General features: G+C 42.5%; 1 protein-coding gene and 2 long non-coding RNA genes across 3 annotated transcripts; 2 read left to right on the top strand and 1 right to left on the bottom strand.

Annotated features, from left to right (window-relative positions):
* Positions 1 to 4,002: 4,002 nt before the first annotated feature.
* On the top strand, positions 4,003 to 5,774 carry LOC109512045 (uncharacterized). Its single transcript, XR_002167452.1, has 2 exons — positions 4,003 to 4,865; positions 5,579 to 5,774. It is a non-coding gene; the product is annotated as an uncharacterized LOC109512045 (long non-coding RNA).
* Positions 5,775 to 5,963: 189 nt separating this feature from the next.
* On the bottom strand, positions 5,964 to 8,366 carry rasd1 (RAS, dexamethasone-induced 1). The gene is made up of 2 exons (XM_019863509.1): positions 7,072 to 8,366; positions 5,964 to 6,956 (listed from the first exon to the last, which is right to left on the bottom strand). Exons 1-2 carry the CDS (start codon positions 7,340 to 7,342, stop codon positions 6,424 to 6,426), a joined length of 804 nt encoding a protein of 267 aa, XP_019719068.1. The 5' UTR covers positions 7,343 to 8,366; the 3' UTR covers positions 5,964 to 6,423.
* An 885-nt stretch (positions 8,367 to 9,251) lies between these two features.
* Positions 9,252 to 11,335, top strand: LOC109512042 (uncharacterized). Its single transcript, XR_002167449.1, has 2 exons — positions 9,252 to 10,054; positions 10,810 to 11,335. It is a non-coding gene; the product is annotated as an uncharacterized LOC109512042 (long non-coding RNA).
* Positions 11,336 to 11,403: the final 68 nt, after the last annotated feature.

Raw genomic sequence — 11,403 nt, 5'->3', positions numbered from 1 at the left:
ACACCACTCAGTCACATTGCATTAAATCCAAAACAAGACCTAGACATGTGTGCCCACCACCACCCCACCCTCGCGCTCGCAGCGGGGTCTTGGATGAAAGCGCCTTATGTCGCCCGATAATTTCATCTTCACGCCTGCGTCTGTCCTGCCTCTGCTTTGATACGAGGTCTGTGAGGAGCGGTCTGTGCTCGCGAGCGTCTATAAACGCCGTTGTTGTTGTTTCTCGCCGCCGCTTGCTGTCAAAACGGAGAAGGCGGCATCAAAGACGCGCACGAGTGGCTGAGATCTGTGGCAAAAATGTTTTTCTTGTTTCTTTGTATCAGTCATTTGTTTATATCACCATTAGTTTCAAATTTGCACTCATGATTTTAAGCTTTTCCGTTCAGGAGGTTTTTTTTTTTTTTTTTTGCCAGATGACTAATTTTTAATTTCGACCATGTATACAAGATACCCACACATATAGTGCATTTGTTATCCTATTTGATGTTGCAAAACACTGTTTAAAAAAAACAAAAAAAAGAAGCTAAATCTGTAATTTAAGTTGGAACGGCTTTAAAACTATCAGCACAACAAAGCAATTAGCCAGAGGAATAACACATGAACGTAAAATCAAAATTCCTTTTTTTTTTTTTTTGCTTGTCCTGAATGTGATTTTTGTACTATCTTGTTTAATTTGCATGGTTACCGATTGACAACGCAAAATGTGGCATTTCTCCATTTCTTATTGTTACGTGCGTGCAACTCGTGGCTGGAGTGCGCTGAAGCACAGCCCCTAACCACGATCCATTTGCTAGTTTCACCAAAAATAAAAAATAAAAAATAAAAAAAAACACTGTATGACAGTCACTGTAAATGACTTCCTGCGGCTCAGTTAAATCTTAACCAAAATAAACTCCATAATGAGCTGCAGAGGCCGGAGGAGGATTTTTTGGAGGAAACCAGTTTGTTACTCAATTACTTTGAAAGGTTAAGTGTGAAGTGTGTGTATGTATGCATCACACATCACTTACAACTGTCTTTTTTTTTTTTCAGAGACACAAAAGCATTGGCAACATTGGACATTCTATTGGAAATCAAACATGGGGGGGTAGACAAAAAAGGATAAAATATTTACCATAGTTGAGTATGAGAACTATTTCTTAGCATTGTTTCTGGAAACATTGTAATTTTTTTTTTCGTGTCTAGTTCGCCAATGAACTCCAATGATATTTGTATTCCGAATAACTGTTTTCCCGAAAAGTGAGTTGGTGTGTCTCGTCCTGGCTTTCATCGAAGCTGTTAAGCCTTTGAAGTGGAAGCGGCAGAGTTATTATGTCACCGTGTAATCACGCCTGTGTATCAGTTATATCAGAACCGTCTGGGCAAGGTCTGACTCTGCTGTCATGCTTGGCTGCAACGTACAGGTAAATACATTACACATTAAGATTAAGACACTGACCAGGGGAGTCGTCTTCCGAACAGGGCTAAATCTTTTTTTTTTTGGGGGGGGGGGGGTGAGGAGACAGTTTGGCCCACCTGCTCTTGTGTTGTGCAAGAACATGAAAATAGATACCAGCTCCGTCCGCAGCTGAATCCTTCATTATCACAAGGACAATTTAATTGTTCATTGGAATTAGAACTGTTTGTGCAATGCGCCCATCTCGTAACAGTTTTTTTTTTTTTTATTTAAATGCAGCTTTTCTGTTAAATATTTTGAAACGAATGACCGTAGTAGGCTTCTGCTCTGCCGTGGTGCCTCAATCGGCGGATCCAACGAAGAGCTCAGAGATGTGGGCGTGGACAATTTGGGAGCAGAAAGTCTAAACTTTATGCCTGCTCAGTCTAAAAATCGAAAATGGCCACACGGCTGACTGTTGGTCTACTCAAAAAAAGATGAATTCCATTCATAAATACGTGAACAGCGACCATCAAACCTTCTATATCCTTGTATTCTATTTTTTTTTTTTTTATCATTCCACTTGGCGGCACAGCTTCGGAAATGGGAGGGGGCACACCAACAATTGGGGGTGATGAGGCTTCCGAGTGCCTATTTCCTACCACATGACATGACTAGCGTGTCACAATTGAAGGAAATAACAGGAACTGCTTTGATTGGCCATGAGTGCAATCGGCTGTGACCATTCTCACAGCCGCGCCGACTGCCCTCTCTTCGATCCGCGAGTCTGTGTTGAAGTTAAAATGTAACACTGACTAGCTTCCTGCTACCATAGAGTATAAACGAAAATACCAAAGATGTAACATATGGTAATTATAAACCAACACATTTTTTTTTACCTTAACACAGAGATCAACACGAGAGAATCGTTGTAAATTATGTTAAAATGGATCGTATCTGTCTGTTACGGAAGAGAGGCCAAGTTAGATAGTGAGAACACCAAATTTAAGACTTAATGTGCCCCATTCGCACCAGCGAACTTGTAATCCTACCATGTGACACCGGAGAGGATAAACGTCTAATTCGGATCCATTTGGACATTTTCGCTGTTTAGTTAATAGCTGCTTGTTGAGTTATTTTGGACAGTAAATTTACACTGTTCCACGAGCTGCACAGCGGACTACGTTTGATTATTGAAAAGCCATGGAAAAAAAATAAAAATACACAACTCTGACGGATTTTTTGTGAATATCCGATCGCTACTTTTTCCAAATGCAATATCGTTCCGGATAGACGAGATGCATGGAACAAACTAGTACTTCTTACAGCGACCGTAAAGACAGTACGTTCCAACTACAAACCTCTTCGGGAACGGACAAAGGGTACGTTTTCTAAATTTCCTTTTCCTTTTTTTTTTTTTTTTTTTTAATAAGCTTCACATACAGACCACACTGTTCACATGAACCTGCAAAAACAAACATTGATATACGGCGATGTCAGGCCGGCAGTTGCCATGCCAGCACAAACACAGCATCCTTGAGTTGTACCGCCACGGTGACTCACTGTGCTCATATGTGCCCAGAAGACTGCAGCACACGCCTCCGACTGTTTTTTTTTTCCGTTTTAACGTGGAAACCAAAAATGCGGTCATTTTGAAAACGTTTTTTTTGTTGTTGCCTCCAAAAAGCAGTTGGCATTTGAATCATAAATACCAACAATGATTCTATTGCCCCTGCTATTTGCCAACAGCAAAAAAAAAATTAATTAATTAATTTAAAAAAAAGCAGCGCCGCATTGAGTTTTGTTGAATGTACAGATTAACATAGATTAAGAGCATTATTGTGGGATTCAGGAAACTGAGTGAAAGGCTAATCCAAGCAAAAAAGTACCACACAAATAACAAAACATGTGAAAAGTGGCTCAACTTTTTTTTTTTCTTTGTGTTTCTTGAAATGCTTCACGGACAGACAACGTTCACGTGAACCTGCAAAAATTAACGATATGATGCTTGGCCAGCAGTTGCCATGCCAGCACAAACACAACATCCTCGTGTTCGACCGGTGTGACATACTGCAATGGCACCAGCCTAAATTGAACGCATAAATCCTTTCGAATAATTTTTTCATGGCTCTAAAATGGATTTATCATTCGAATCGTATGCTGTAATAAGACTTCCCCCCCCCAAAAAATAAATAAATAAATAAATACCAAGAATTAGAAACTAAGGAAAAGTACATGGCATTTTTATAATCGCATGGAATTTGTCCATTAATGACATGACGAGCTAAATCCAAAGCCACTTTGAAGAGACTGCCAGAGTCGGGCAACCGGATTGTGTGAAACCATCCATCCATACATACATTTTCTAATGCGCTTAGCCTCACAAGGGAGCCTCGCCCAGCTGTCTTCGTCCAGTAGTAAGCCCTGAACGGGTTGCAAGCCAATTGCAGGACACACAGAGACGAACAACCATTCTCACTCACAATCACACCTCGGGACAATTTAGAGTGTTCCATAAACCTGTCATGTATGTTTTGGAATAAGGGAGCCCGCCCCTCCCACACACACACACACACAAAGGCACAGGGAGAACATGCAAACTGCACACAGCAAGGCTGGAGCCGGAATCAAACCCTGCACCTCTGCACTGTGAGGCGGACGTGCTAACCAGTTGACCACCGTGTCGCCCACTGTGTGAAACATGATGATCCATAACCATTTGTCACGCAGAAACACACACACACCTCCACAGGTGCGGCTCCCCGACTAACACGTCAAAGCCAAAAGGTAAGCAGAGCTGCATTGAGTTCTGTTGGCTGCACAGATGAGCATCAATGTCTGATCATAAACAGATTTGATGTCCTGCTTTTAATGGAGGATTGATTAAAAAAAAAATAAGCAAATAAAAATATGGCCAAAGAATCTATGTGAGTATCAATTTGAAATGTTTGGCTGTTTTATAACTAGAGTCCGTACTTATGTTCCAGCGGGTGGAGTTTGCAGTGGTTTCAAATCGCCTGCCTAACTCGACCTCACAGTTCACTGACCAGAAGCACATTCTTGCGAGGGTTAGCAAAGCTTTAATGTTGTTTCCTTAAGCTCCGGCATTACGTTCCGACTTTTTTTTTTTTTTTTTTTTTTTAGACATGTTCCCGCCGTCCGACCGGTGGATCACTGCATGTTTTATTCACACATATGCAAAGGAGAAGAGCTCGTATTCGTGTGTATCTTATTATAAATGTAACAAGGAGTCAAGCACATAGTGTTACTGATTAGCGGCTGGGCAGTGTTGGAGCACACAGCTGTGGGTACGAAACACAGACACACACACACACACACGCACGCGCACCGCTTGCACTCATAGCCGGCAGGCTGATTGTCGATCGCGAGGAGAAGCTTGAGCGTCACACTGGACACTGCAGCGCTGGGCTCATGTGAAAAAAATTGCCGCAGGGGTGGATGAGAACAAGCTCTGAACACACGAAATAAGGTGATAGACAAACCGCAACGCGATCGAAGTGACCTCGAGAATGAAAACAAAAGATTCATTTTCCTCGAACACATGTTCTTGTCATGTGGGAGGAAGCTATGGAGCAGACTGGCGCACACACAAACACACACACAAACGGGGAGAACACTCCACCCTGGAGATCTCGAGTCAAGATTCGAACCCGGGACCGATTGACTTGTGAGGCACACATGCAAACGTCCTCTGTGTTGTCTTAAATTGAGTACATGAAAAATAAAACTTCTATTCTTTTTTTTTCTCCCTTCAGTAGGTACTTTGGATTTATGCATATTCATCCAAATAGGCCTGAGGATGATTGATTGAGATTTTGGGACGACAAGGTGAATTGTGGAGTATTACCCGCAATGGCAACAGAATTGAGCGAGATATTCTCCAAACATGACGTCATTTAAGGGAACATGAAAATGTCGGGGGCAGCACTGTGAACGACTGGTGAGCATGTCCGCCTCACAAGTGCAGAGGAGCACGGTTCGATTCCGGCTCCGTGCCTACGTGGCTTTTCACCGGGTGCTCCGGTTTTCTCCCACATTCCAAAAACATGCATGGCAGGTTAATGGAACACTCTCAATTGTCATTAGGTGTGATTGTGACCGTAAATTTTTGTTTATCTCTGTGTGCCCTGTGATTGGCTTGCAACCAGTTCAGGGTGTCTCCCGCCTACTGGCCGAAGACAGCTCGGATCGGCTCCAGCCAGCCCTCGACCCTCGTGAGGATAAGCGTATCAGAAAATGGATGGCTGGATGAAAATGATGTTGCCTACAATCACTGTACAGGAAGTTAATAAAAGAGACACACGATTTTGCTCATTTTTCTCAAAGTTATCAAAACAGGTATTCATAAAAATGGCAGTAAAAACTCCTTTTGAATGAATAATTGTTTTCCCACAGTCTTTTTTTTCTGTACTTTTAGAGAAGGACCATCAACATAATTACCATGTGCAAGTTTTTTTTTTTTTTTGTGTGGATGACTGTTGATGAGAACCTCAGCTAAGTAAATAAAACAAGGAATGCAGGCGCTATTTCTAGCTGGTTGTTTTTGTTTTTATTTTATCAGGTTTTGTTTTTTTGCAAAAAGTGACAGTCACAATAAATATACAGTACGAAAAAATAGTGCTGATTGCAAAGGAACATTCAAGTGTGGTTATTAGAAAACAAAGATGTAAACAACGTTACTGCCCACTGCTGCGGCTCCTTTTCAGAGTCTCTGATGACGTCAACGAACACATTTCGGGATTTTTTTTTTTTTTTTTTTTTTTTTACGTCTGACGCGCACGAAGTACGGTGATGAAAAGTCACACGGTTGGACAGAAGAAGGGAACATTCTTTCAATCTGTCGTGGGTTATGTCTGTTTTTGGGGACAGTTCTTCGGAATCCGCTCCGTATCCATGGGCGACGGTTGTGCGTCGGCGCCTGAACGTGCGCGCGCACAAACCGGCTCGAAAAAGCCCCAAAGGTGGCTGCTTTTTCTTCCCCTCGCCCCCCCTCTCTCACTCGAAATATTTTCTTCCAACAAGTCCTCTTAACTGATCACGCATCTTTCTTTATCTTTCGCCTGCCCTCCGCCGACCGCCTTCTCTTTAATGTACATGAGGTCGCTGTGCACGCTGGGTCTGCGCGCGTACGGCGTCACCATGCCGTACGCCTCCCCGACGTCTTTCATTTTCTTGTTCTTCATGGACTTTCTGTGCAGCATGTCGCAGTATTGCACGGACACCTTCCTGTGCAGGTCGGGACTCATCTCGTGGGGCAGCTTGGCGAGGGTGAATAGCGTCTGGAACATCCGGTCCACGTTCTCGTTGCGCTTGGCCGAGATCTCGAAGTAGGCGCATTTGTTCTCGTCGCCGTCCACCAGTTGCTCGATCTCGGCGCGCTGCACCTCGCGGTAGAACTCGCGGTCGCCCTTGTTGCCGCATATGACCAGGGGTACGTCGAGGTTCTCTTTCATTTTGTTTTTGAGGCACGACTTGGTCTCGTAGATTTGACGCTTGAGGCGCTGCACCTCGTGGAAGGAGTCTCTGTTGTCCAGGCTGAAAACCAGGATGAACACATCACCTGTGAAGGGAGGAGAGAACTAAGTTCGCTTGTTTCGCCCATTTTTTGTTTTTGTATTTAAAAAAATCTGAATGACAATACGAAATAGTGCGTGCGTAAAATGACGCGCAAGTACCTGTTAGGATGGAGAGCCTCCGCATGGCAGGGAACGGATGGTTGCCAGACGTATCCAGGATGTCAAGCTGGTAAACGTCCCCCTTGATGCTGTACAGTTTCCGGTGAAAGTCCTCTATCGTCGGCGTGTACTGCTCGTCGAACCTCCCGTTTAAGAAGCGGGACACGATGGCCGTTTTCCCGACTTTCGTGGAGCCCAGAATCACCATCCTATAACAGTTCTTGGCCGGGATGTCAAAGTCGCTCTCCGAAGGGGACATTTTTTTAATCATGGCGTCCTCCGGGCCGTGAGGTGCGAGTCTTCTGGAGAGCGAGAGGAGACTTGTGTGGCCGATTCTCAAACGTTGTGTGGCTTTCTGTCGGTCAGGATGAAGCTCGGAGCTATTTAAGTGCGCGGGTGGACCCCTCCTCCCGTCGACGTCACGGCTCGCTGACAGGGTGGTCCGTAGAGCGCAGTAAAAACGCGGAGCAAACTCCCATCGGTGCGTCAGTCTTCCAATTCTCGAAAAGTCACTGTCATAAAGTTTTTCGAATCTGAGAAAGAGACCGAAGTGGACAGAGGGTTCTTTGCTACATTAAAAAAATATATTTAAGAACCCTGATAGTTACTTAAGTTCCATGTCCAGTCTTGAGGACAATTTAGTGCACGAGTAGAATGAATAAGACACACAAAAGTGACTTCCACAACTGCCAAACGTCACACAAAGGACCACCTGATAAAAAAATACCACCATCGTGACGCCATATATAAATACTGTACAGTACTATAGTGGGCCTAAGTGTTCATCAAAAAATGAGGCTGTATTCCGAAGAAGTGCACACAAAATTGAACTCAAATCAAACCCGAATAAATGTTTGCAAAATTACACTTCTTAAAGATTAAACGCAAATATGCTGGACTTAAAAAGTTAAATATAACTGAATTGTATTGAGGCAGATATACTTTTGCGTACTACTCCGTAGCGCCTGTATGACACCAGTGGCGCACGTTACCTTTGTATCAAAACTGTACACTCGTTGACATTTGTGCCCGACTAGTACAAGACTAGTCGTGCGCTAGATGTTAACAAGTAAAATTGTATAATGTCACAAGTTGTACTCGGAGCACGGAGTTGACAACACATGCTAGCTACAAAAAAAGTTCAAGTCACGCGTAAGAGTAAATGCTGAGTGTAAATAATTTCAAAACCAGGGTAAAAATCTGCCCCACCATACCTATGATTAAGGTCTATTAAAGTATTTCTAAGAATTTTTTTTCAAAAATCTTGTTCTTGTAACATCGGTACTTTTGTTTTTGTAAACTACTTTTTATTTCTTTGCTTTTAAATTTCTCAAATTCTTCTATTTGTGGGCTTTGTTTGTTTTAGATGTCTTGAATCCAGCGGAAAGCTTCCACACAAAACTCAGTTCAGTTCGTTTTGGACCTTGCTTTGTGCAAGTGTGTAAATTTGATGGGATGCAAATAATCGCTGCAGTTATCAGAATGGCCAAATAGGGGCGCTAAAAGCACAATGTTAGGCAGAAGTGTGCGGCTATTGCAAACCATTTGAAAAGTGGCTGAAATTAGATGAGATATATTCTGTTTAGATGTGTACCTTTTAAAAATAAATCATGTCAAAGTGCAGTACGAGCTGTGGGTCATATAAGACGTGTGATTTTGCTTCCATTTGCACAGCATAGATTCGTATTGTTTATTATAGCTTTTATATGATCTATTTTTGTTTTTTTGTTTTTTTGTAATTGAAGAAACAAACTTGCAGCCTCACACAAATTTTGTTGTATTTACCAGACAATGACATACAAGGCTTTCTGTTCTATTGAATTCTTACTTTTCAAAAATGGAACTTAAAAAAAAAAAAGAAAACGTTGAATTGATGGATTTACGATGGTTATTGGCTTAAAAAGCTGCGCTGCGCCACATTAGGAGGCGATTCTGAGATGCCACTCATATCGTAACAGAACCTTTCTTACGCCACAACGGAATGAAACAGTATATGACTACATTTAGCAAGAACACTGGTCAACACATTTTTACATATAAAAAATATATATATAAAAAAAAAATCCTCTAGTAGACTACATCAGATTTAAAAAAAAAAAATGTAATAAACAAATAATAGGATGGCATGGTAGATGGTGTATATGTATGTATATATATATATATATATGCACTCTAATTTAAATCAATGGGGGGGTGGGGGGGGGGAGACGCTCCAGGCCAACAACCTGCATGAAACCGAACGTATATGCATTATTATCACGGTTTACTCCTTGGATGTCTATGCCAGTAAGAACACACGCACGCACGCACATCAGATACAAGCATTAAATGTAACTTGGGTACTTGCCCCAGGGCCTGCATCGTAAATCCAGCCTTTTGTCTTTGTTCTAAAAGACGGTGAAGACGCTGAGGGCTGCGTTACGATGCAAATGATGTCATGGGAAGTCGTAAGTCGACCGGCAGAGACGCTAACTCTTTCGAGATGTAGATCAGTTGATTTTAAGTCTGCACTTGTTATTAGTTAAAAAAAAAAACAAAGCATACATTTGTCACAAGAATGCCTCATAAAAGCTACCAACAGAAACGCAGTTGAAAGCGTTCACGGCAATTATACACGCCATGGTGTTTCCGATTTTGCATCGGAACTTGGGACTGCAATGCTCTGAGGGCGTCTTATCGTGGATATAATTCTGCACACCCCAGATAAAATGTCGGATTTCGGCGATCCAAAACACTGTAGACCAAAATAAACCATTTCAAAACGTTAACATTCACGTGACCTATTCCCTGTACAGATGACTCGAAATCTCTTCCAGGGGGGTAAAATAAAAAGCTGAGATGATCCCAATGAACCCCAAATCAAGATGAAGCTGTTCTAGTTGCCTTTTCTTGACATTTTTAGTCACATGTTATAGAGCGGGGTTGCCCAAGTACGATCCTCGACATGTTCCCCTCCTCCAACACACTTGATTAAAGTAATCAGGTTCATGATCAGGCTTCTTGCATTATTATCACGGTTTACTCCTTGGATGTCTATGCCAGTAAGAACACACGCACGCACGCACATCAGATACAAGCATTAAATGTAACTTGGGTACTTGCCCCAGGGCCTGCATCGTAAATCCAGCCTTTTGTCTTTGTTCTAAAAGACGGTGAAGACGCTGAGGGCTGCGTTACGATGCAAATGATGTCATGGGAAGTCGTAAGTCGACCGGCAGAGACGCTAACTCTTTCGAGATGTAGATCAGTTGATTTTAAGTCTGCACTTGTTATTAGTTAAAAAAAAAAACAAAGCATACATTTGTCACAAGAATGCCTCATAAAAGCTACCAACAGAAACGCAGTTGAAAGCGTTCACGGCAATTATACACGCCATGGTGTTTCCGATTTTGCATCGGAACTTGGGACTGCAATGCTCTGAGGGCGTCTTATCGTGGATATAATTCTGCACACCCCAGATAAAATGTCGGATTTCGGCGATCCAAAACACTGTAGACCAAAATAAACCATTTCAAAACGTTAACATTCACGTGACCTATTCCCTGTACAGATGACTCGAAATCTCTTCCAGGGGGGTAAAATAAAAAGCTGAGATGATCCCAATGAACCCCAAATCAAGATGAAGCTGTTCTAGTTGCCTTTTCTTGACATTTTTAGTCACATGTTATAGAGCGGGGTTGCCCAAGTACGATCCTCGACATGTTCCCCTCCTCCAACACACTTGATTAAAGTAATCAGGTTCATGATCAGGCTTCTGATGATTTGAATCAGGTGTGTTGGAGGAGGGAAACCTCGAAAACAAACAGGATAGGGACTCTCGAGGACCGGACTTGGGCACCCCTGTTCAAGTCCAAATCATTGTCCACAGAGAGTTTGGACAGAATTAGAGGGACGGCATTGTTCAAAGATAACGGTAAGGAGAAGAATACAAATTTTCAGGTCATTAAAATGCACCACGGACTCAAGTTAGATCACTCGATCTTGATGACAAGAAGGAAATGAGATTTGTACTACTTGCGGGTCAGGGCGTGCGCATTGTGACCGAGTGAACATGGTGACCTTTTGTCAAGCACCGATCGCTAAGACAGATGCCCCTTTTCTCTCCGTTCTTTAAGCGGGATCGCCCTGCCCCACCTCCAAGTTCTGCGTGACCAGCAAGCGTATTGGATTGTCCACGCGGATGATTCAAAGTACGGCTTTGAAAAAGGGTCAAACCAACAAAAACGAACCAATTGGTAGATAATAACAACAATCAATCAATACATACAAAGAAAAAAAACATTTTTTTTTTTTTTGTTGACTGTACAAATCAATGAAAGTTCACCCATCTTG

The sequence above is a fragment of the Hippocampus comes genome, unplaced genomic scaffold (assembly GCF_001891065.2).
Source record: "Hippocampus comes isolate QL1 unplaced genomic scaffold, H_comes_QL1_v1.1 scaffold91, whole genome shotgun sequence".
In the NCBI taxonomy this organism is placed as follows: Eukaryota; Metazoa; Chordata; class Actinopteri; order Syngnathiformes; family Syngnathidae; genus Hippocampus; species Hippocampus comes.
Note: the sequence above shows the minus strand (reverse complement) of the source record. Positions and strands in the feature narration are given on the sequence as shown.